Below are 26,496 nucleotides of genomic sequence, written 5' to 3' on the forward strand. Positions count from 1 at the left end.
TAACCTAAATCGACTAACGAATCATGAAAAATGTGTACTAGTACATAATTAAGAAGTGGTTAGATTTTTCTCGATTTATTACATGTATATAATACTCCCTTCGTTCGCGAATAGGAATCTCATTCTTCCATTTTAGTCTATTTCGTGAATAGGAGTTCTAGTTCATTTTCACTATAAATGGTAAAGGGGCTCACGTTTCACTCACATTTCATTTAAAACTAATACATGCAAGTGAGACTCATATTGTGTAAACTTTTTTCCATTCATTTTTTTTTCACATTTCGTTAAACCCGTGCTGCCAAAAAATGGGACTTCTAATGGCGGACGGAATAGTTATTTATGAGAGTATATTTTGAAAAATATGAAATTTCTAAAGTTATTTGAATAGAGTCTAGTAAAAACTTGCGTTTCTTGGATGTCTAGCTGTAGGGGCGGAGCCAGGAATTCAATTCAGAAGGGGTAAAAATATTTATATAAAGAAATTTTAAGAATTTGTGGTGGGGCGTTTGTAGAGGAAATTGAAAAAATCAGAAAAATTATAAAACAAAATGATTAAAAAAAGTATGTTGAGGAGGGGCAAATGCCCCTTATCCCCTTCGTGTAGCTACGCCCCTGTTTAGCTGGCATGTATTTGTATCGGCATGTGATTGTATTTGCATGTGTTGAACTTGAAGTGTTTGCTAATAGAAATGAAGGCATCCACAATGGGACGGACAATAGCTTATCCTATGCATCGCCCGCCCCATCGTCTGCCACTGTAAGTGGGGCGACGATGGTGTGTCCCATGCCCACACCCTTAACTTAGTGGACTATATAGCGGACGATTACAGGTGTCTGAATTATGAAATTTTTCTAACTTTTTAATTATTTTTTAATTTTTTTCTATTTTCTACTCTATAAATACACCATATATTAGCTTCACTTCTCACTTCTTCCAATCTCTTTCCCAAACTCAACTGAAAGTAATATATAATGGCTGTTTTATTTAGGAAGTAAAGTATTCCATACATTAAACATACACACTGACCAAGAAATTAAAAAAATATGAATACTAGTCCAAAACACACACTATAATATAATGCCTCTAATGAAGCTACTGTATATGGAAGAAGATGACAGAAATCTTCACCATTTACCCAAACCAAAAGGGAATTGAATTCCCCCACTCTCCTAAACAATAGTAGTATGTAGTATTATATGGAGTACTATTACTATATATAATCACTGTTAAGTTCAATCTTGAAAGCCTGCCTGTTTCCAAACAGCATCCCTTACATTGCTCAAATCCCTGCCCTTGAGAGTCCGCCCCTTCCCTTCATGCACCGAAGGCGACGCCTCTCTCGTCTTCGCCAAATACTCGTGAGGAGGCAATCCCTCATTTCCCTTCTCATTATTCTCTCCCACAAGTGCCTTGCTCGACGACCCAGGAATGTTCACCGGCTCGGATTTTTTCTGCTCAGCTTTTCCGGTGTTGGAATTGGATGTCTTGCTCTCCTTTTGGTCGACGGTGGCACCAACTTCCTTCAATCCGAATTGATCCATCGCAGTTGAGAAATGAGACTTTGTTTTTGAATGTGTAGGTGGGAAGACTTAATTCCGACTATATATAAGAGGAGTTTACGATCAAATATTTTTAGAATGTGGACGCAAATTATATGCGTATGACCAAAATTATCGTATTCGGACTGGATTTTGTACTTTGGTTATTTCAATCTTATGCATGTAATTCCAAATCTTTGTTCACAGAGTACTTATTTTATTTTGTTATTTTACTGTACTATATTTTATATAATGAATGCTGATGTATACGTCCAATTATCAAGATTAACATATCATATTCACTGCGCTTCTCAATATTGTTATTTCAGATATTTTACATTTCCTACTTCTTTCACAAATTTATAAAATATTAAAGACATAAATGCATAATATTTCCAAATTATATAATTAGTATGATTATATATGAAATATAATTTATGACATCCTCCATTGCGGATGCTCTAAACACTTCTACTTATTTTATTTTTATTTTCTTACTTTAGTTTTTCCATTCAACACATAAAATCTCATGTCACTCAAGAAATAAGCCATCTTCTTTGGGACGAAGAAAATACTAAAAAAGAAAAAAAAACGCATAATTGTAATCGAAAACTAACAATACTATTACTCATTATATCTCAAAATAGTGGCAGATCCAGACCTCGGAAATGGCGGATGGAATTTAATATTTTAAATAATAATAAAATTAATATTATTTTTAATACTCCTAATAAATAAATAATAAGTATTATATTAATATTTAAGTAGCACTAGCTTTGTTAATCAAATATAAACATGCATTAACTTGCAAATATATACTCCCTTCGTCCAAAAAAAATAGAGCAATTTGTGTATGGCACGAGTTTTAATGTAGAATTGGTAAAGTAAGAGAGAATGGAAAAAAAGTAAAAGAGAAGGAGAAAAAGTAAGTGAGAAGTAGTGGTAGTGGAATGATGTGTAGGGTTATTATTTGTTGAAAACTTTCCATAAATGAATGTGCTCTATTTTTTGTGGACAACCAATAATGGTAGTTGTGCTCTATTTTTTGTGGACGGATGGAGTATTATTCATTTAAAAATATAAATTATTGTAAATATTATAATCAAAAGTGTAAGTAGAATAGTAAATATTTAGATTTCAAAAATATTTAAAATATTTATTTTGTTACATAAAGAATAAGATGCATGTCACAAATTATAAGTACATTGAGATAAAAAAAAAAAATATTAACAGAAGATTAAAAATGATTTTAAGTAAAGAATAAATATAACAATATAATATATGTAATTTAGTAAGAGTTTATATTTCATAAAGTATTTAAAGGTATTATTTTGATAATAAGAAGAAATATGAATTGATAAAATAAAAAAAATAAGAATGGCAAGGTATTATTTTGATAATAAGAAGAAATATGAATTGGTAAAATAAAAAAGTAAAGAGTGGAAATGTTCTTGTTGAGGGTTGAACCTTAGACCTCTTAGTTAAAACCCCGACAACCAAATCATTCGATGAATATACTTTTCCAATTAATTATGTTAGGGTAGTAAAATCATGTTATTCTTGGATGTCTTTCATGTGATTGCATTTGCTTGTGTTGAAGTGTTTGCTAAACAGAACTGAAGGCATCCACAATGTGGCGGATAATAGTTTGTCATATGTATCGCCCGCTCCATCGGCTGCCACTGCAGGTGGGTGGACGATGGCGCGTCCCATGCCCACGTCCTTACCTTAGTGGACTACAGGCAGACGATCATTGTCCGGCCTATAGTCCTATTACAGGTCTCCGAATTATGATTTTAATTTTCTTAACTTTTTATTTTATTTTTAAATTTTTTTTCTATTTTCCACTCTATAAATACACAACATTTTATCTTCATTCTCCGGGTCTTCCAATCTCTTTCCCCAACTCAATCGGAAGTAATATATAATGCCTCCTTTAATTAGGAATTAAAGTAATCCATACATTAAGCATACACACTATTCAAGAAATTAAAAAAATATATATGAATACTAGTCCGAAAAACACACTATAATATAATACCTCTAATGAAGCTACTATATATATGGAAGAAGATGGCAGAAAACTTCACCATTTACCAAAAATCAAAAGGTAAGATTGAAATCCCCCACTTTCCAAAACAATACTATACAAGTATGCACACATTAAGTGATATTATATATGTGGTACTATTACTATATATAATTACTATTGAGTTTAATCTTGAAAGCCTGCCTGTTTCCAGACAGCATCCCTTACATTGCTCAAATCCCTGCCCTTGAGAGTCCGCCCCTTCCCTTCATGCACCGAAGGCGACGCCCCTCTCGTCTTCGCCAAATACTCGTGAGGGGGCAATCCCTCATTTCCCTTCTCATAATACTCTCCCACACGTGCCTTGCTCGACGACCCAGGAATGTTCACCGGCTCGGATTTTTTCTGCTCAACTTTTCCGGTGTTGGAAATGGATGTCTTGCTGTCCTTTTGGTCGCTGGTGACGCCAACTTCGTTGAATCCGTATTGAGCCATCGTAGTTGAGAAATGAGATGTTGGGAGCAGACTTGATTTATGAGTGTAGGTGGGACGACTTTGGCTATAATGCTTGGAGTATTTATAAGGGTTGATTTTATGATTTTACTAACCAATAAGAAGAGTTACAACAAAATATTTTTAGATTAATGTGGACTCAAATTATATGCGTATGACCAAAATTATTGTATTCGGACTGGATTTTGTACTTTCGTTGATTATATCTTATATTCAATCCAAATCTGTGCTCATGAAATACTTATTTTATTTTGTTATTACTAAATTTTATTTAATGAGACAAATGTCCATTAATGCTGTTGTGATATATGTAAAGCATAGAATCATCAATTATAAAGATTAACATATTAGATTTTCTGCGCCACTCAATTTTTTTATTTCAGATATTTTACATTTCCTACTTCTTTCACAAATTTATAAAATATTAAAGACATAAAACATCATAATTCCAAATTATATAATTAGTATGATTATATATAAAATATAATTCAGGATTTTTAATCAAGTTTTAGTTAGTCTCGTAATGTTTGCAATCAAAATATTAAATCAGAAATTTTCAATTTATCTTAATTATCTTATTTGTATACAAAATATTTTATTCTGATTTCAAATCTTATTATACTAACCATAATTTGATTAAATATCACGATTTAAATAATTATTATATACATATTGTGATATTCTAGAGTTAATGCAAATAAGTTGTTAAAATATAGTACTAGTAATTAAAATATATGTAAGAAATTATTACACAATAACTACTCCCTAAATGAAAAAAGCACAAATTCAAACAGTAACTATATAATCTTCACCCAAAATCGCTAATGTATTTCCAAATAAAAATCTCTTACACACAAATTCCAACTTCTCAAATTCTCAAATCTCATAAATACACGAAAATATTACTCCATATAGAAAGTTTACAATACAAATGAAGAGAAATAAGGAAATAAATAAGTGTTCCAACACATTACCAATTGTAAAGCACTCTCCATCTCCCCATTCCTCAATCTCCACTTCTCTCTTGTTGAGTCAAGTCTTTTTGCAACAAGTTTTGACCTTTAATTTAGGCCATCAATTTTCTGCTCCAGCTTGTAGATCCAATTGTACTCAACAATAGAACAATCCTTAGGTTCAAGACCAATATCCAAGTATTATTCAACACAAGTGATCTCATTCCATCCTCCATGGCTAAGAGTCATTTTGAATAAAACATTAGATTGCAGGGCTGCTTATAGGATTATGTTCATTCCCATCAGATTCATGAACATTGAAAGGTAGGGTCAATACCGTTGTCATATCACCAAACCTCTTTGGTTTGATTATAATTCTCTTTGGTTTGTCCGTGAACAACAGATAATTATCAAGCTTATTATCAGATTCAACAATGCCCACATGAGCATCTACTCCTTCAGCCACATTCTCAGGGACAATATCAGGTACATTATCATGCTCAGTTTGACCAACATCAAATTTAGAATCAGACTCAGACTTAGACTCATACTCATTTTCAAAAGCATTTTCAATTTGGATCAGGTCATGAGTCACATAACCCTTCACCTCACTTGGGGCAACCTCTACCTTTTGGAGTCATTGTTGGATTTAGAAATCAGAGATTTAGTAAGGCGGAAAAATTCAGATTTATTAAAAATAACATCTCTACCGGTGACCTTGAATCTAGGTTTATCCCTAAGCCACCCCCTATAGCCCTTTACACCTTCAGGATATCCCAAGAAAACACATTTCTTCGACTTAGGCTCAAGTTTTTGAGGTTTTTTATGTATAAAAATCCTTAGGTGTGAAAGGCTAACATGTTTTCCACTAAAACATATTCGGGTAATTTTTCCTTTTAAAGGGGTAGAGGGAGATCTATTAATCACATAGGTAGCAATATTAATAGCTTCATCCGAAAACTTTTTTGACAGACCACTTATAGAAAGAAGACATCTAACTCTTTCCAACAAAGTTCTGTTCATTCTCTCTGCAACATCATTTTGTTGTGGTGAATAGGGGATAGTTTTATGACTCTTAATCATAAACTGACACACAAGTAATTCAGTTAAGGGTTACAAAAAACAAGTACCTCAGTTGAGAGTTGTAGAAATCCAAACCATTACCAGTTCTCACAATTTTAATCCATTTTCATGTTTGGCTTTCAATCAAACACATCCATTTTTTTAATTTCTCAAAATCAATTTGATTTATGTTTTCTAAGAAACACCCAAGCCTTTCTTGAAATTCATCTACAATGGACAAGAAATAAGAGCATATGAGTAGTAACAAAAGCTAAACCAACACCAACATCAGCATGCATATATTCAAGCACATCTTTACTAGAACAGATAAACATAGATGTAGGGAAAGAAACTTGTGTTGCTTTCCTATTACACATGTACTCCCTCCGTTCCTTCATAGTTGAGTCATTTTTCTATTTCGGGAAGTTCCCTCATAGTTGAGTCATTTCCATATATAGTAACTTTTTCATCTTTCTTACTTTACTCTCTCTTACTTTATTCTCTCTACTTTATTCACTTTTTACTTTATTCTCTTTACCTTTTTCTCTTTCTTACTTTTTTATCTATTTATTTAACCCACTCAACATTCATTTTTTAAACTTCGTACCGAAAAGTTCCGCCTCAACTATGAGAGAACGGAGGGAGTATCATAGAAAGGGAAGAGGCAAGCTTACTTCATTATCACACAGATATCCACATGCCCTCAGCCCACCACACACACAGATATCCACATGCCCTCAGCCCGCCGCACATTAGCCAACACGCGGCACCGGGCTCTCATTTTGGGCCAAACACAAAATGCAACGAACTACTAGATATTGGCCTGGTTACAGTTAGCAAATATGGACTCCCACTTAAGGGCCACATAAATTTATACTACTACAAATCAATGTTACTATGCATTGATAAGCTTGTACGTTCTTATTTTATCTTTAATTTTTTTTTATTTCTTATATTTTCTAATACTAGGAGTATTATACAAATTGTGCCATGTGATTTCATGTGATAAACAAATTTAATATTATATGTACTCATTTTACTATAGGTGAAAGAATTTTTTGGATAAATCTAAGGTAATTATAAGTTTTTTTTTTGAAGTCGTTGCAAATTGACAAGTGATTTTGAAACCTGAGTCTTGACTCTTGAAAAGAATGAAGCCATGAAGTATATTTATAATTTCATCTATCAATACTTTTAAATTTTGAGATGTCAATCGAATCAATTTATATAAATTTTGGTCTTTGTTTTATTGTCTGTGGGTTCTTTTAAATACTAAAGGTTAGTCAAGTTAGAGGAGGAATTTTTTTTTATAAAGTATGACAACTCAAGTTTACTTCATTGAAAATATAAGACGTGTCACGTGTGCATGTCAATCAAGATACTTCATCTTGTCTTAGATGTCCAAATAAGTTTATTTCAATTTTATTGAACACATTTTTTCCTCAAATATTTTCTACTATAAAACAATCAATAAAATATTCATCACAGAGATGAAAAGGTATTAAAACTTCCCTATAAACAATCAAAACGCATCTAAAAAACCTATAACAAAATCTTATCAAATTTAAGGTTAAACTAATAAAATTAGAGAATTAAGTAGTTAGAAAATTTTCAGTACATTTTCATAACAATCCTGTAGTATATGGGAGGCATGCTAAATTTTCAATTCGGACTAATTGAATTCTATCGGGACTAAAGCTTTCCTTGGAAATCCGTTGTCTAATTTCAAAGTAAGGACATCTACAACGCGATCAAGGAAGGGCTCGTGTCGGTGCCTGTTTACCTTGTGCCTGCAAGCTGGAATTCGATTACAAAAACTAATAACATCGGTAGGCTTACCTCCAAAAGGTTAAAAATAAAAATAAAATAAAATTCACCGGATTATATCCAGTAAATTTCATTGCCATTTTAATTGAAGTTTCTGTAACTACAGATATCAGTGTAGTATTGTTGTTTCATGCAATTTCAATTTGCAGCAAAAGGCTACAGACCAAATTTTGTGCATTGAAAATTTCTTCACGAGTGAGTATTAATCTGATCTTATGTTTTCGATTCAAAACTATGGCCAAACAAAAGTATACATAAATTACACGTGGATCAGTTGTCCGATTTTGTTATGAACAAAATTGAATCTTTTTATATGGTGCTAAATTTTCATCCAAGCAAAAGTATTGTGAGTCTCGGTCTATAAAAACTGACAAGAAAAAACCAAGTCATAAATCTCATCCATTTTCCCTTCCTCCAAACTCTCTCATCTCAACCACCATGCATCCTCCTCTCCACCACCTCCTCCTCCTCTCACTCACCCTAATCCTTCCCTTCTCCGCCGCCTCGTCGCTGCCGTTCCACCTCTCGGAAACCACCCACCTCCACCGCGCCAAGTCCGCCCCCGCCCCGCCCCAACAATACATCGAAGTCACCCGCCCCCTCCCCTTCGACTCCCTCACCCCCTCATGCATCCTTCCCCTCCTCTCCCACACCTTCACCGCCCCCACCGCCAACGCCACCTACTCCTCCCCAACAAACTGCTCCTGGTCCAACGCCGTCCTCCACTTCTCCGCCGCCTCCAACGGCTCCCACCGCGGCCGCATTGCCGCGGTCTGGCTAGCCGACGCGGAGATCGCCCGCTCCAGCACCCCCGAGCCCACCCCCGAGGGAATCTTCTGGAACTTCCGCAAGGACGTCACCCGCTACGCCTCCCTCCTCCGCAGCTCCAACCTCACCCTCTCCGTCGCGCTCTACAGCCTCGTCGGCCACGTCACCAACGACACCTACAACGTCAACGTCACCTTCCTCTACTACGACGTCAACAAAACCGATCACGCCGTCACCGCCCCGTTAACACTGATCCGGCCTCAAAAGAGCTCTGAATCTCTCGAATTGAATCAAAATCCGGCGGATTTGATCGTGCCGATCTCTTCGCCGGGAGACGAAGGCCACTGGTTCAGAATCGACAACGGATCGGATTCAGTTTTGAGAAACATTCAAATTCCCTCCAACACATACAGAGCCGTGATCGAGATCTACGTTTCCTCTCATGACAGAGACGAGTTTTGGTACTCAAATCCACCGGATTACTACCTGGAAATCAATAACCTCCCGACTAACAGAGGCCACGGCTCGTACCGAGAAGTCGCCGTGAAACTCAACGACAACGTGGTCGGATCAGTGATTCCTTTCCCGGTGATCTACGGCGGAGGAATCAATCCTCTGTTCTGGCAGCCTCTGGTTTCAATCGGAGCATTCGATTTCCCGTCATACGAGATCGAATTGACGCCGTATTTAGGGATTATGCTCGAAAAGGGGAACAATCTGCATTCCCTAGGACTAGAGGTAGCCGATGCGCTTTCCTATTGGCTAATCGACGCAAATCTGCATCTCTGGATCGACAGCAGTGGAGATAGCGTCTCCGCCGGGCCGATCGAGTACAGCGATCCACGGATCCGCCTAGAACGCGAGTCGAAATTCCACGATCTGGACGGAAAATTCAAGGTGGAAGGGGAGACAAAGAGGGAGGCGTCAGGGTGGGTGAACTCCAGCGCCGGAAATTTAACAACGCACGTGTACGGGAAGGTGGAATTCTCGAGCAAGCTAGTGCTGAAGCACGGCGGGAGGAAGGTGAGAGTGAAGCAGTCGGTGAGGGCGGTGGATGAGGTGCGCGTGAAGTCAGACGCAGGGCATTCCGTAGCGGAGATGACTAGAGAGAGGAGGTATCCGCTGCAGGTGAGGGCGACGGTGATGCCGGGATCGGAGAATGAGACGTACTGGATCGCGGCGGAGGTGGAGCACGCGATGAAGGAGGAGAAGAAGGGGAGCGGCGGGCTGAGGAGCGAATCGGAGAACAGGCAGAAGAGCAGGGGGTGGATGTTTGTGAGGGAGTGCGAGATATTGTCAGGGGCGGCGGCGACTTCGCAGAGCTTCTACGCCAAGGACGGGCATGGATGCTACGCGCGGCATGTATTGGCGGATGGCGGGGCCGTTAAGAATGACACGCACAGCATCGTGTGTGGGCACACAGCCACCTCTTCTTCGTAAATTTACAACAAATTCAACATAGCTTCATGTTCATCCACTTTTATGGTATGTGGATCTTCAATAACTTCACCTCTTGGGGTGGGTGGTGACACTAGTTTTAATTTATCAATGGATGTGCTTTCTAATTTTCCTATCACCCATGCACATGCATTGTAAGAATATTGAATTTTCTATATAACAAACAAATACTCCTACTAGTAATAATTAAATCAGCTAATTCAAAAAAAGGAGCTACGGAGTAACAGAAGCTTGTGTAGCCTTCTTTTCCTAACCCTAAAATTACAAAATTCATGTATTTAAAAATACGTTATTAATTACTCCTTATAAATAAAATTTGTTGTTCTTCTTATAAATAAATCACATTGTATTCTTATTAAAATTGATATTTTTAAAAAAATTGTTGTTCATAAAAAAATCATATTTTAATGAAAAAAGTTATTCAAAAAAATAATTAAGTTTGGTTAATTTTTGGTCAATCTCACAACTTCACAAACTGCTAATTATACTATAACTTCGACATTTTTCTTTAATTCTTTCACAGTGAAAATTATCAGCACGTTACGTGTCTGAATTTATTGACATGGTGCATAGTGCATACATATGTAAAATTAAAGGCGTTCACACATACATACATGATTGACTAAACGTATTAAACAAAGTCGTTTAAGTAGCAGAACATTTTTTCCACATTCTCCCTTCGTCCCAATACTCCAATTTAAGTATTTAACATTTCCTTCGTCTGCCATTAAGTGTCACAAATTGATCTATCTCGTGTTTTAAAAGGTGTAAAGAAAAGTGAGTGAAAAAAAGTTAGTACATATGGGTCCTACATTTATATATTACTAGTTTTATAATGATAAAATGTGAGTAAAATGAGTTAGTGTAATGTGGAGTCAATTAACAAAAGTAATAAGTGTGACAACTATTGGCAAACAGACCGCAAAAGAAACTAGTTACAAGTGATGGCGGATGTATGGAGTTTCACTTTCTTAAAACTCGTGCTTAAAAAGAAGTGTCTCACTTACCGTGAGATAGTGAGAGTAGTATTTTTTGTTTGTTACATCAAATATTGAGTAGATTATAGAGAAAATGCCCCAATTGGAAACACTTTAAGAGTTATCTCAAGCACAAGTGAAAGAAGATGACTTTTGACGATCTAATCAAGAAGCTACGCAGTGAGTCGGGCGTGCAAAAAATTACCAAAATGCCAAGGGCCCTCACTCGTTCGATGCAAAGGACAACCTATTGGAGTGATGTGGTACCTTCAACAAATGTGCTCGTCCAACCGCAAGATAAAGATAAATAGAAGAAGTCGACAAGAATGTTTGAAGGTGACTACTACCATTTGTGGCGATTCTGACCATGTGTACGAGGACTACAACAAGTCAAAGAAGAAGAAGTCGACTGTCAACGTTGTCGAAGAGAACTTTGGCGAGTAAGACGAAGGTGACCTAACAGATGTGGTCACAAAAGAAGTCAACCACATAGAGAATTGGCGAGTAAGACGAAGGTGACCTAACAGATGTGGTCACAAAAGAAGTCAACCACATAGAGAACCAATGTAGTTGGTATATCGACACAAACAATGTTGCCCACATGTGCGTTGATAAGAGTAAATATTTACATAATTTCTAATACTCCCACCGCCTGTGATTATTAATCTCGTTTTTCCATTTCAGTTCATCCGCAAATAAGAGTCTCAGTTCATTTTTACTATAAAAGGTAATGGGCCTAATATTCCACCAACTCATTTAACTTACATTTCATTTGAAATTATTACATACAATTGAGACTCATATTCTATTATCTTTTTTCGACTCATTTTTCTTAACATTTATAAAATCTTGTGATAGAAAGAAATGAGATACTCCCTCCGTCTCACTTTAGGAGTCCCGGTTGAGTTCGGCACGGGTATTAAGAAATGTAAAGGAAAGTTGGTGAAAAAAGATAGTGGAATGTGAGTCCTACTTTTATATATTAATTTTATAATAAAATGTGAGTGGAAAAATGTGGGTGGAATGTGGAGCCTATTACCAATTATGGAATATTCCAACCGGGACTCCTAAAGTGGGACATCCAAAAATGGTAAACCGGGACTTCTAAAGTGGGACGGAAGGAGTATTTAATAGCAACGAAGGGAGGAGTATTACTCATTATATGTGTCTCAAACTTTACAATTCTTAGTTAGTACAATAAAAAATATTTGCATAATTAATGAAAGAGTTGTGATCAATGTCGAACTACTTTTAAAGACTAAACTAGAGACCAAATTAGGTCATTAGATCTAGTTTTTTTTATGAGATCCGTTGATGTGTAAATTATTTCGGTCTTCATTACATGCCCATTTTACTTCATCCCATGGCAATTAAGTCATCATAACATATTAGGAGGTTTTTACTTCATTCCAATAGGTTTTTACTTCATACTAGTAGGTTCATTACTTCATTCTGGTACGTAATACCTTGAAAATAAATACTGCAGTATGTTTTTACTTACTTCAAGTAGATTTTGAAATGATTCAACACATGCTTTATTCGAATTTATTGGACTGGACTTTTACTTTATTCACTTAAAAAAATATCATTCATTCTAGTAGGTTTATTACTTCATTAAAAAACATTATTACTTCATTGGACAAGGTTTTTACTTAATTCCAATAGAACTTCAAATGCTTCTACACATACTTCATTCAAATAGTTTATTACATCATTTCATGTGCTTATTACTCCATTCAATTAGGCTATCACTTCATTTTGTTGTCACAACTGGGATTTCGGGACTGTCACAACGTTGACGGGATGGCCTTGACGTCTCCATATGTCGACTCCTGCGAGAGAACGAATGAAGACAAGACCGATCACGACACTGGTGTACATGGTGTCGATTCACAGCAGCGGCCAGAGAGCACCATGACGGCGGTGATAGACATTCCAGAGAGAATGACCGGTACGCGACGGCGAAACCACCAATATGTACTGGAATGAAGTATTATCCTACTGAAATGAAGTAAAAAACTACTGGAATGAAGTAAATATTTTGAAATGAAATTAAATCCTCCATATTTGTACTGAAGTAAAATGGACTTGTGATGAAAGCGAAATAATTTTGACTTATTATCTCTATTACTTTACTCTCTCTCTACTTTAACTATTTAATATCATTTTTTTAAAACTGAGCATAGAAAATGAAATGCATCTATTACTATGGAATGGAGGGAGTATATAGTTTGGATAATTGACTATCTATTTATTTATTTTCATTATTTTATTTTTGTTTTGTGGCTCCTAACACACACATCATAATTGTGTGATACCACATCGAAAAACACTCCATAGACTTAATTCTTTTAACATCAAAATCAAGGCTCCATCATCCTCTGTCCGTAAGGGTGTTCACTATAGTTGGCCGGGTCAAGCCACAAAATCGTGGTCGGGCCACCAACACCCATATTTTACACTATAGTGGGCATGCCCAAGCCACCAAATAATTTATTTTTTTCATTTTGTGTATATTTTAATTTAACTACAATAAAAATTATTGCACTATAATAATTATAAAAAAATACATAATTTAATAAAAACAAAAATTAAAACCAAATATTCGTTGTATTATAGAAAGGGTAAAATTATACAACAAAAATTATCGGCATTACATAAACTACACCGCGAACGCATATCACGCTCTGCCCCCTCCTCCCCTACGATTCCAGACCTCTTCGACCAAATCAGCCTTCAGTGTCGTATGTGATGTTTCCCTCCGCATATCGGTGAACCGTTGGATCAAGAATGCATTACTACGCGGTACACCTATCTGCAGTGGGGCGGTTGCAATACTGTGACTTGTACTAGCACCCTCTTCCGGTGCCCAGTGCTCTGCAGAATATCCTTCGCCATCTATTATCATATTGTGCAATATGATACATGCAAACATGATGGAGGCGACATCATTTTCGTGCCATTGTCGAACCGGGCACCGTAGAATGGCCCATCGCGTTCGGAGGACACCAAAAGCACACTCAACATACTTCCTAGCACCCTCTTGTTTTGCCGCGAAACAGGTTTGTTTCGGCCCAACCAGCTACCGGATCGTCTTGACAAACACGGGCCAATGAGGGTATATCTCATCAGCTAAATAGTATGTCATGTTGTACTGCATCCCGTTGGCCACGAATCTGACCGTCAGACCCTCACCCTGACACTCGTCATTGAAGAGATGAGACGAATGCAGTATGTTGATGTCGTTGTTCGACCCTGCGAAACCAAAATCACATGCCAGATTCGCAATCGGTAGTCAGCAACAGCTTCCAGTATCATCGTTGGGTGTTTCCCTTTGAATCCAGATTTAAACTGCCTCTTCCAAGCAACCGGGCAGTTGCTCCACTCCTAGTGCATGCAATCGATGTTGCCCAACATCCTCGGCAAATGGTGCACTCTCCCGTGCATATCTATCAATCTCTGGCACTCATCGGTATTTGGCTTCCGTAGATACTCTGCATCGAAGATGTCCTGGATACCATTACAAAACTGTCTCGGCGTCGTTAGGGCAGTTGTTTCACCCAACTGTAGGTATTCGTTGCATATCAGCGGGACCGGCATAGGCAAGCTGCCTAATTGCAGCGGTACACTTATGATATGTCGACAACCCGGGTCGGCCGCTAGCATCACTGCGCAGTGTGAAGCACGAGTACCGCTGCGCCAATGTAGTCGTTATATGGATGAATAGCCGTTGCGACATTCTGAATCGGCGACGGATAATCTCTGCCGGATAACGGGGGTTATTGCCAAAGTAGTCTTCCATCAACCGCTGGTCGGCCCCGACATGGTCACGGTGAATTATTCGCTGATGATAGAACGACCGTCGCCGCCGCCTCCTCCTCGTCTGCTTCCCGCTGCACCTCTTGAACGAGTTCATCGAACTCCCTATCGACCAATTGTTGAAACTCGTCGTCGAAACTCATTTTTCCAAAGTAGAATTGGAGATAAATTGAAAAAGAGTGGAAATTGGAATGGGGTAAAAAAATTGGGAAAAATGGGTATATTTATAGAATTAATAAAATAAAATAAAAATGAAAATAGGGAGAGCCGCGGCTCCCGCCCAAGCGCCGCGGCCAGGCCAACACGAGTGGCGCTCTCGTGGGCACCCCCCCCCCCCCCCCGCCACGCCACGCCCGCCCATGCTTTTCACTATAGGGAGCTGCGGCTGGGCCACGGGAGAGCCACGAGCGGTTCTCCTATAGTGGATACTCTAAATACGTTGGTAGCGCCCCATTAAAAAGTGATCCCTCTTGGATTCTATAATCGACCAATCTAGTAGACTAGTACTGTAATTCAAATGTGAGGTTTCACTGTGGGAAAAAATCGATTAGTCGAGTCACACTACAGATGAAATGAATATTGGGACCAACAAATTCGTCCTTCCAATTTTGGAAGAGATCTATAATCTATTCCAAGATTTTTGTCGCATCATATTTGCGCCAATTCTCCACATCTAGCTACATGTATGTTTCATGTTTATACATCAATAGTCTTCAAAATTTCATCATCTGTGTTTTGTTATTTTCCATATCGAATTTTCCAGCTAACATATTCTTCGAGATCATGTTTATAATTGATATTGATGCTACCGTTCTCAACTTTTGAAACTTAAAAAATCATGTTATGATGTTAAAAGAAAGTTATTGAACAGTTGTAGCTCAAATAATCTTTCATTCGAATATTCTTTTTTTGTAAATTCTAAAAATGCCCTAGGTGGTATTTTTTGATTTTATAGATTTTATTAGGAGCTGACGTCAAGATAATTATTTGTATAGTAACAATTTTAACCATTTATGTCATCTATTCTAAAAAAGAACTGATCCACATATATTTAATCTTTACTCTTCAGTAATTATATATCACCAATAAACGTAGTACATGCGTACAAAATCATTGATGGTCTTCACGTTCTGCTAATTGCACTATATATTGGATTTTGTCAATTGCATTAAAAAAAAATTAATACCACCAAGAGCTGTTCAAATTAAAGAAACTGGCAATATAGTTGATCTTTTTAATGAACAACAAGGATCAAATCTAACTAATGATTTAACGAAGTTCTTTATCATAATGGAAATATATACTCCCTGTATACATATTAGGCCATCCGCAACGCTATCTCTTATCCGTCTTTTAATTGTCTCATCTCTTCACTATTCATGGGCCCCACTGTACTTTTCAGCTCATCTCTTAACTAAGAGACAACACCTGCATCCCTCCATCTTTTAACCATCTCTTAACTATTCATTCAATTTCATTTTTTATTTTTAATTCCAACAAATTCAATTAATAAAAACACACTTCAGTAAAATAAAATAAATATTACAATTTAAAAGCCTAAAAAATTAAAAAAAATACATAATTTAAAATCCTAAAAAATAAAAAAAAAATACATAATTAAAATACTTTAAATTAAACTATAAAAACTACTCCGCCGGCGAATCATCATCCCCCGAAGTCGGCGGTGCACCTATACCAAGTTGAGCTCTCATATACTCAATTCTGGCCATATGGGCTGAAACTTGGCCAGGAGTCATTTTTGAATGGTCCGTCATCGTGGCGACCAGGTACATGGACATTAGGGTGTGCGAGCCCATGCCTGTGCCGGAGCCCGAGCCCTCGCCCGTCTGGCTTGATTCGCCGCGGCCCCTCCCTCTCCCTCTCCCCCTCGCTCTAGCCGCCTTCGCCGCCTTGTTCCCTTGCGGCCGACGTCGTGTACCGGAAGAAGACCCCCCTGCATCATCGGTTGGCGTGCCCTCACGTGAGGTGTTGCCTTCGCCGCCATCACTAGACGAGTAGTGGTCACGCGCCGTGCGCTTCGTGCGTTTTGAGCCCGACTCGACACCGCCAGCCCACCTTTCAAGGTGGTGGACTTGCGACCAAACATCGACAAGCTTGAAATCTTTGCCGACGTCGTCTTTGAAGACCCGCAACGCCGCTCTCAGAATGTCGGCTCCACTGGCTCCGCTCTGATAATTCGCTTCTTCTCCCCTGTATATCGCGCAAAAAATTTTGACATCTCTGTCGTATCGGTACCAATGACTGCAGAGCATCCTCACGTCGCGGGCAACGGTATTCTTCGGCCTTCGTGCGTTGTAAACTTCGGTGACTTTTAGCCAAAAACACTTGTGGGTTTGTTGATTCCCGACGACAGGATCGTACGAGACGCTGATCCAAGCGTCGTACAGAGCCAACGTCTCGTCTTGGTTGTATGGATGACGGGTGCCGTCTCCCACAACCTCTGCCTCCGCTTCCTCCTCTTCCTCCTCGGCATTGACGCCGAGCCTGAGGCTGATCCTGCCGGACCCGGACCCGGAGCCTCCACCTATTGGCCAGTCGGGCAAACTGCGTTCAGGCGCCAAAAAATTCTCCAGAATTTGGGATAATCCCGTCGATTGCCCGTACCTCTGGGGGGGAGGGACGATAGTATGCATCCACATCAAAATGTGGTGTTTGGTACGCCGGCGGGGTGGTCGAGCCTCGGGTGCCCGGCGACGAACCAGGAGTACCCAAACAGTTGTACATGCTCGCCCAATCGTCGAACGAGTTCAAGTCGAACCAGCCGGAGCGCCGCCTGTTGGAGCCGCCGCCGCTGGAGTTTCCATCGCCGGACATTTTTTCAACAATTTGAGAGTAGTGTTTGTGTGTAAAATGGTGAATGGAGTATGGAGTATATTTATAGAATAATAAAAGTAAAAAAACATTAAAAATTCGACCGTTTGTTCCCAACGGTCATTTGACTGTTTGAAATTTTTATTTTTTATTTTATTAAATTCGAATTTTTCGAATCTATAAAAAAAATTTTATTATGTCATAATTCTGACGCCCACTCGCGGGCCGGCGAGTGGGCGTCGGGCAATGCTCCAGCGCGCGCCACGTGGGCGTGCGCATCGTCTCCCCAGCTCGAGGTCAGCCTCGCCGGAACACGTCGCGCTGGCTCGATGCTGGCTCGTCTCGTCAAGACGAGACCGAGCCCGCATCGAGTCGGCGATGCGGATGCTCTTATAATGAAACAATTACACAAAAAGAGTGATCGGTGATATTCTTATCACATTTACCCAATAATCACTGATAATATTATTTCAGTCCTATTTGTAGTTTTGAGCAAATATTTTATTTTTTATATTTATACCAAACTAATCTCTATCTAAAATCAAATCCAACTATTTACATCAAACTTAAATTCATTTTAATATAATTATCATAATAAATAGAGATTTACTTTAACTATTTACACCAATTTAAGACTAAAAGAATATTCTATATTCACTTCACTTTTTATTCTCATTTAGGTATGTTATGTTGTAAACTCAAAAATAAATATTTATTTATTAAAATCCTAAAGTGGAATAAATTTTGGGTTCCTATTAAAGTCATTTCCTTACTCTAATTTGAGTTTTAACATTTGAGATAATTTCATACTACAACCAAACATTGGTACTACTAAAAGTCAGGCGCACTAACCAAATTTAACAAAATCTATTTGTTGGATGTTAGAGCATCTCCAATGCCGGCTAGCCGATTCACGTGGCTAGCCGGTCGGCTAGCCGAACCATTGGAGCAGGCTAGCGCCAAATCGGCGAAAAAACCGGCCAGGACTAGCCAATCGCGTGTGGCTGGCTGATGTGCTGGCCGCCATTGTGGCGGCCCGATCGGCCAGCGCCGAATTTTAATTTTTTTTTTTTTTTTTTAAAAATCTATATAAACGCGATTTTAGTTTCATTTTCATTTGCACCACTTGTTTTAACGAGTTTTCTCTCTCTCTAACTTTTTGTACAAGAGCATCATCGAGCGATGAGTAACGCAGGTAGTAGCAGTGGTGGTAGTGGTGGGGATGCTGAGAAGTACGAACGGAGGATGAACGAAGCTATGGAGGCCTACATGAACCGCGAGATGGAGCGGTACATGCGTAGGGTGGAACAGCAGGCGATACCTCGCCCTCCACGGGTTGTCCACCGCCGAGTAGTGATTGATCGGGATCACGTAGCTGCACATCAGCGGCTGTATGCCGACTACTTTTCAGAGAACCCGCGGTTTCCCGCAAACATATTCCGGCGGCATTTTGGAATGCGCAGGGAGTTGTTTATGCGTATCGTTGACGCTTTGGAGCGTCGATATCTGTGTTTCCGCTTCAGGCACGATGCGGTTGGCAGACCCGGCCACACCCCTATTCAAAAGTGCACGGTGGCAATCAGGCAGTTGGCCTACGGAGGCGCGGCAGACATGTGGGATGAGTTCCTCCACATCGGTGAGACGACTGCTCTGGATTGTCTGAAGTATTTCTGTGAGGGTGTGATAAACATTTTCGGTGAGGAGTACCTTCGAATCCCTACTCCCCAAGATTGTCAGAATTTGATGCAGATGCACGGGGAGAAGCATGGGTTCCCCGGGAAGTTAGGCAGCATAGATTGTATGCATTGGGAGTGGAAGAACTGTCCAACTGCCTGGAATGGGGCCTACACGACCGGCTACAAGTAAAGGAATCTCACGATGATCCTCGAGGCCGTAGCTGATTACCGGCTGTGGATCTGGCATGCGTATTTTGGGGTAGCCGGGTCGAACAACGACCTCAACGTCCTGAACCCGTCTCCCCTCTTCAACGAGAAGTGCCAGGGCGTCGGTCCAGCCGTCTCATTTGTGGCCAACTGCAACCGTCATGATATGGGCTACTACTTGGCGGATGGGATATACCCTAGGTGGCCTGTCTTTGTGAAGACGATCAGGCACGCAAGTGATGAAAGGAAGGCCTACTTTGCGGAACGACAGGAGTCGGCGCGCAAGGACGTGGAGCGCGCATTTGGTGTGCTCCAGTCTCGATGGGCGGCAATTAAGGGTCTAACGCGTTTGTGGGATGTCAGATGCGTTTCCCAAATAATGTACGCCTGCATTATCCTGCACAACATGATCGTTGAAGACGAAGGCGTACAACTGACTAGTTGGGCCAATGACGATGAAGCTGGTCCAAGCCACGAAACGGCCACCCCTAGCATACGACGTGGGGTACCTCTCGATGAAGCCGGCCGCCTCAAGGAATTTGCCGACATGCGCCAAGTGGAAGCTCATATTCAACTCCAAAAGGATATAATTGAAGAGTTGTGGGCACGGAGGATTGCACGCCGTTAGTTTTTTTTCTGTATTATGTAATTTTTTTTATCTATGTACCTTTTTTTAATGCAATTAATGAATTTTCCCGTATATGTGTCGTAAATTAAATTCCGTAATTTAATCATAATTTTAATTCCGTAAATGTAGTATATTTTGAATTATTTTTACTGCGGCTAGCCTATGGCTGGCCTAAATCTGATGTGGCAGGTTGATTTTTAGTGCTGCTTGTTGGGACTACCGCAGCGGAAGACACGAAAACCAAACAGGTCCTAGATGCGGATCTATTTAGGTGATTATGCATTCGACTCCAATTTCATGCAATTTACATAGATCTATAGATATAACATCAAATAAACACATAATCATGCATATTTGATGTAGATTCGATTGTTACCTCATAATCCATCGTTGGATTGACGTTGTTAGCTGCACCACCCGGAGATCCTTGGTTTATCGACCACGAATCTTCCGTACTATTCCCTCGTCCTTGATTCTCCATCCGTGTGGGCGGATCTTAGAAAACCAATTAAATAACTTTGAATGGATCTAGGGAAACCCAATACAAACACCAAATTGTCTAGATCTAATCCTATGAATTAGGATAGATCAAGAACAATAATCAAAACCCTAATCCTCTCTCGTGCCAGGCACGAAAATCGAGACCAAGATAGAGAAGGAAGGAGGCGCCGATTTCAAGGCTAGGGTTAGGGTTTTGTGTTGTCTTGGATTGTTTGCTAGGGTTTCCCTTTCATTCATTATTTATAGTGGACCTTATTGGGCTAGTAAGGGGATCCATGGAATGACTTAAGTGTTGGGCTCACCCATTAGATAAATTACTAATTAAATCAAATGACCCATGATTTAATATATTATCAATGGAATATTATTTTATTCCACTAAAGAATAATATTGCACTCCCACTTAAATCACCAAATTACAAATAACTTGGGTCCATTTTATTTTATAATATTTCCCGCGTTTAAGATTATCTTGATCCATCAATTTAATTCTTTTGTCTGCTATGTGACTAGAATTAAATTAATTCTCCAAAGAGTTTTTCTAGTTTGAAACTTTATTTATTATTCGTGGAATAAATTCCAACTGCGCAGATTTCTGAATAATAAATTCCTCTTTCAAACACCTCATTGGGGATCACCCTTTTAGGGATTTAATCATACCACACTGGGCACGCGAATTCTATGAAATAATATTCCAATACCTTCATGTTATTCAATTACTACCACCCAAGATATCATGAACTTGAGTTACGTACAAACTCTCACATATTGATAAGTCAAAGTGGCGTTTGATTGAATAAACAATATTGATATTAATATCATAGACTAGAAAATACTAAACTTTCTGAAATATATTCTTTCAATAGATAGCAATAAAGAATACATTTCGGATTAGATCTTTTCAGTGCTTTACCACACCGGTGTTACTAATCTCTTCTTAGGTAAGAGAGAATTATCACAAACACCGCAACCGTACCAATAGGTAGCCAAAGCCTATCTAGGTTGTGAATACGTTTTTCTTCTTAATAGATCTGGCCAAGTCCCCTACTGGAAAACTCATGAGGAGATTCATCGAATTTCCCTACTTGACCTTTTTAGTAAAAAGCCTTAGACTTGTTTATCATATTTCAATAATAAACCATTATATTATATTATTTATTCTCATAATTAGGTAAATAAGTTGACGTGGCGTTTCTCGTATACATGCACAAGCTGACTGTACAAAGGCATGTACGCTCGAAGCATCTTTTAGTATACAAACTCCAACACTGCTGACGTGGCAGGGAGAGAGAGTGACTGGCCTATGGCTGACCTATTTGCATTGGAGATGCTCTTAGTGTAAAACAAGGTCGTTGCTCCCTAGGGACATATAAACTTTATGTAAAACATTATACTACACATGTTATTAAATGAAAATATCTCGGTGATCGAAAGGAAGTGAAGCCGTCTAATTTGCGAGTGATGCAAACGTAGAATATAATTTATTTATTTTAATTATCAAGATCGGCACATCGATCTGCCTACCAGTTAATTAAGGATGTATTAGTCTCATGCCACTCGACCATATCTCTTGTCCCAAGCATGGAATCTTAATAAATACTGATCTGCCGACCAGTTAATTAAGGATGGACAAGTCTCATATCACTCGATCATGTATCTTGTCTCAAGCATAGAATCCTAATAAAGTAGAAAAATAGAAAGAAAAAAGAAGGATAGCTATATGCACTTATATATAAAATGAATTAATACTCTTCTCATCTTCAATTTCACAGCAACAAAAAAAAACAGAAAAAAAAATGCATTTATCTATCCTCCTTGTTTCAGTCCTCCTCGTCCTCCCTTTCTCCGACGCCTCCCCCCCGCCGTTCAAGCACCACCCGTTCCCCAAGACCCGCCGCTCCGCCTCTCCCCGACCCCAAACACTAATCGAAGTCTCCCGCCCCCTCCCCTACGACTCCCTGACCCCTGCTTGCAGCCTCCCCCTCTTCACCCACAGCTTCGGCAACACCTACAATCTCCCCCCCACCGCCGCTAACTACTCTGCCCCCCTCGACTGCACCTGGTCCAACGCCGTCCTCCAATTCTCCGGCGCCTCCAATGGCTCGCAATACGACCGCATCTCCGCCGTCTGGCTCGCCGGCGCCGAGCTCCTCCGCACCAGCACCCCCGAGCCCACCCCTCAAGGAATCTCCTGGACCTTCCGCAAAGACATCACCCGCTACTCCTCCCTCCTCCGCCTCTCCAACCTCACCCTCTCCGTCATGCTCGAGAACATCGTCGACGACACATACACCGGCATCTTCCACGTCAACATCACCTTCCTCTTCTACAACGTCATAAAATCCCCACTCAGTAGCCGCCGCCCCACTGCGTCGCTCGAATTGGACCAAATCCCCGCCGATTTGATCATCCCGGTGTCGGCCGCCGGAGAGGGAGGGTTCTGGTTCAGAATCCAGAGCGAGAACGACGCCGTTTCCAGGGAGATTCAAATCCCTAGCAACGCGTACAGAGCAGTGATCGAGGTCTACGTCTCCGCCCACGGCGATGACGAATTCTGGTACTCAAACCCGCCCGATTACTACATCGAGAGAAACGGATTAAACATCACGCGCGGCCACGGCGTCTACCGCGAGGTTCTCGTCAAGCTCGACGACAATGTCGTCGATTCGGTCCTCCCCTTTCCCGTCGTCTTCACCGGCGGCATAAACCCCCTGTTTTGGGATCCAATCGTCGCAATCGGCGCTTTCAACCTACCTTCCTACGAAATCGAGCTCACTCCGTTTCTAGGTACGCTTCTCGACGGCAAACCGCACAATTTCGGATTCGGAGTCGCCGAATCGATCCCCTTCTGGCTCGTCGACGCCAATCTGCACCTCTGGCTGGACGACGGCCCGGTGCGCGTCACCGCCGGACTGATCAAGTACAAAAACCCTAACTGTCGCATCCAGCGCGAATCCAGCTTCGCGAAGCTAGACGGCAAATTCAGAACGGTAGGGCAGAGGGATTCGGAATCCTCCGGGTGGGTGCACTCGAGCGCCGGAAACCTAACCACGCGCGCGATCACGAAGCTGGAATTCGACAACGAGGTCAGCTACATGAGCAACGGCACGATCGTGAAGGTCGAGCACGAGGTGACCGTGCAGAAGCAGATCGAGATCTCGATGGCGTCCTCCGGCACGGTGGCGACCTCCAGCGTGGACTCAAAGTACCCGCTGACGCTGAAAACGGCGACGGCGGCGAGATCTGAAGCGGGGAATTACGAAATGTCGACGGATCTGGAGGTTTCGTATGAGGAGGAGAAGAAGATCGATCATTTCGAGAGTCAATTGAAGAACAAGCAGAAGTGCAAAGGGTGGATGTTGGTGCAGGGACACGACGTGGTCTCCGGCAGCGGCGCCACGTCGCAGACTTACGCGGTGCAGGATAGCCACAGCTGCTATAATCGGAAGATATCGGCGAATGAAGGCGCCGTGGTGAGCGACGCAGAGAATTTCCTCTGCGGTGGTATGGGTGTTTCTGGATCTCGATCCTCTGATTAGAATGAATTCAGAGTGCTTCTTGTGTTTATTTATGGATTGATGATTTGTGAGTCTTTCGCATTTATTTTTTTGTTTTTTTGCGTTTGTTTATTTGGTGCATGAATGTAGGATTTGGATTTGCATTTCCGAGTTATTAAGAGTTTCTTTCATGGAGTTTTCTGTTTAATCTCTCTATTTGTTTTTTTCCACCCACTTTTCTTAACATTTCTTAAAATCCGTATCAACCATGAATGAGACTCCTAATAGCAGAGGAGGGAGTACTCACTTAGTAAGTACTTAGAGCATCCCCATCCATGCTCTTAAATAAGAGCACGAAGGTGGTCCCGGACCCACTTTTACTCCTTGTACTTAGCTAAGAGCACAACACACACATCCGTACTCTTCCGCAAGGACAAGCTCTAGGGTCCCACCATTCTAGTATTCAATTTAAATACTTCAATTACTAAAAAATTTCTACAATATAAAAATACTAACTCACATTCCACTAACTCATTCACACTCACATTTTATTATAAAACAAATATATAAAAGTAGGACACATGTGCCACTAACTTTTACAACTCACTTTCTACTACATTTCTTAAAACCCATGTTGGGTCAAATGGTGACAAATTATGGGGGACGGAGGGAGTACATAATTAAAATCCTAAAAAATAAAAATGCATAATTAAAATCATTGAAAATAAAAAAAAAATACATAATTAAATTCATAAAATTAAAAAGACCCACTACTCGTTGCCGAATTTCGCTCAAATATGTTTGATTAGGTCTTTTTGTAGCTCAATGTGGGTTCTTGTATCGCGCATTGTGTGTCTTGTTTCGATCCTCTCGTTCACCGATGTATGCACACCTCGTCGTGGGGGAGACCTCTCGGTTGAGCTTCCGGCTTCATCGTCGTAAAAGTTAGCTGCCATCAGTCCTTCGTCAGCTATAATCATGTTGTGCAAGATAATACATGTGTACATGATGTCGGCTATATTCCTAACGTACCACAGCCGAGACGGGGCCTTCACAATGTTGAATCGGCCTTGAAGGACTCCAAAAGCTCTTTCGACGTGTTTCCGAGGTGACTCTTGACGTTGCACAAAAAGAATTAGTCTCGGGTCTTGCGCATTGTTGAACGACTTCACGAAAGTCGACCACCTTGGGTAGATACCATCGGCGAGATAGTAACCCATGTGGTATGCATTTCCGTTGACGGTGAAGTCGATCGTGCTACACCATTCAAAACATCATCGAAGAGTGGTGAAGAATAGTCGAGCACATTCAAGTCATTGTTGGATCCGGCAACACGGAAATATGCATGTCAAATCCATAGGCGGTAGTAGGCGACCGCTTCAAGGATAAGCGTTGGGCCGCCGCCTTTGTGACCGCTTAAGTATTGCCCTTTCCAAGCAGTCAGGCAATTCTTTCACTTACAATGCATGTAGTCAATGCTGCCTAGCATACCAGGAAAAGCATGGACTGTTTTGTGAAGACGAAGCAACCGTTGACAATCTTCGGTGGTGGGTGCCCGAAGGAATTCCTCGCCGAAAGCAGAACGAACGCCGTCGCAAAAATACTTGAGGCATAGGATTCCAGTCGACTCATCGACATGCAAATACTCGTTGAAGAAGTCAACCGTTTGCCCAGTAGCAAGTTGTCGTATGGCACAAGTACACTTTTGCAACGCCAAGAAACTTTGCCGACCGGTTGCGTCTACACCTGATTGAAAGTATTCAACACGGGTGGACAATGTGTTGACAATTCGCATAAACAACCGTTTTGACATGGGAAAACGGAGCCGAAAGTAATCTTCTGGAAACCGCGGCTGGTCGGAAAAAATAGTCGGCAATGAGACTTTTGTTGTCTCCCTCCCGATCACGATGGATGTAGCGACGTTTTGATCTAGTTGGTTGCGGAGGAGGGGCGGGGGTATTGGCGGCGACATAGGCTTCATAGGCAGCACGATATTGTTCCTGGTATTCTTGTTCTTCGCGCTCCGCTTACGCAATGAGATTGGTGAAATCCATTTTTGAATTTTTTTAGAGAGGAAGATGTAGATGATTTGGTATGAAAAAGTATGAATGAAAGATAATTTGATGTGAAAAGTGGATGATGAATGTGTGTATTTATAGATGATTTTGGGATTAAAAAAAATCAAAAAAATCCAAAAAAAACGTCCATAAA

At 40.3% G+C, this 26,496-nt stretch overlaps 2 protein-coding genes and 1 pseudogene across 2 annotated transcripts; 2 read left to right on the forward strand and 1 right to left on the reverse strand.

Moving 5' to 3' along the window:
* Positions 1–8,281: 8,281 nt before the first annotated feature.
* On the forward strand, positions 8,282–10,256 carry LOC125221182 (peptide-N4-(N-acetyl-beta-glucosaminyl)asparagine amidase A-like). Its single transcript, XM_048123307.2, has one exon. It carries the CDS (start codon positions 8,362–8,364, stop codon positions 10,129–10,131), a length of 1,770 nt encoding a protein of 589 aa, XP_047979264.1. The 5' UTR covers positions 8,282–8,361; the 3' UTR covers positions 10,132–10,256.
* A 3,952-nt stretch (positions 10,257–14,208) lies between these two features.
* LOC148933319 (uncharacterized) lies at positions 14,209–14,792 on the reverse strand. Its single transcript, XM_089059819.1, has 2 exons — positions 14,537–14,792; positions 14,209–14,381 (listed from the first exon to the last, which is right to left on the reverse strand). Exons 1-2 carry the CDS (start codon positions 14,790–14,792, stop codon positions 14,209–14,211), a joined length of 429 nt encoding a protein of 142 aa, XP_088915945.1.
* Positions 14,793–22,546: 7,754 nt separating this feature from the next.
* LOC125223962 (peptide-N4-(N-acetyl-beta-glucosaminyl)asparagine amidase A pseudogene) lies at positions 22,547–24,480 on the forward strand (annotated as a pseudogene).
* Positions 24,481–26,496: the final 2,016 nt, after the last annotated feature.

The sequence above is a fragment of the Salvia hispanica genome, chromosome 1 (genome assembly GCF_029641045.1).
Source record: "Salvia hispanica isolate PSC_SH4W2 chromosome 1, Shi_PSC_v1, whole genome shotgun sequence".
Taxonomy (NCBI): Eukaryota; Viridiplantae; Streptophyta; class Magnoliopsida; order Lamiales; family Lamiaceae; genus Salvia; species Salvia hispanica.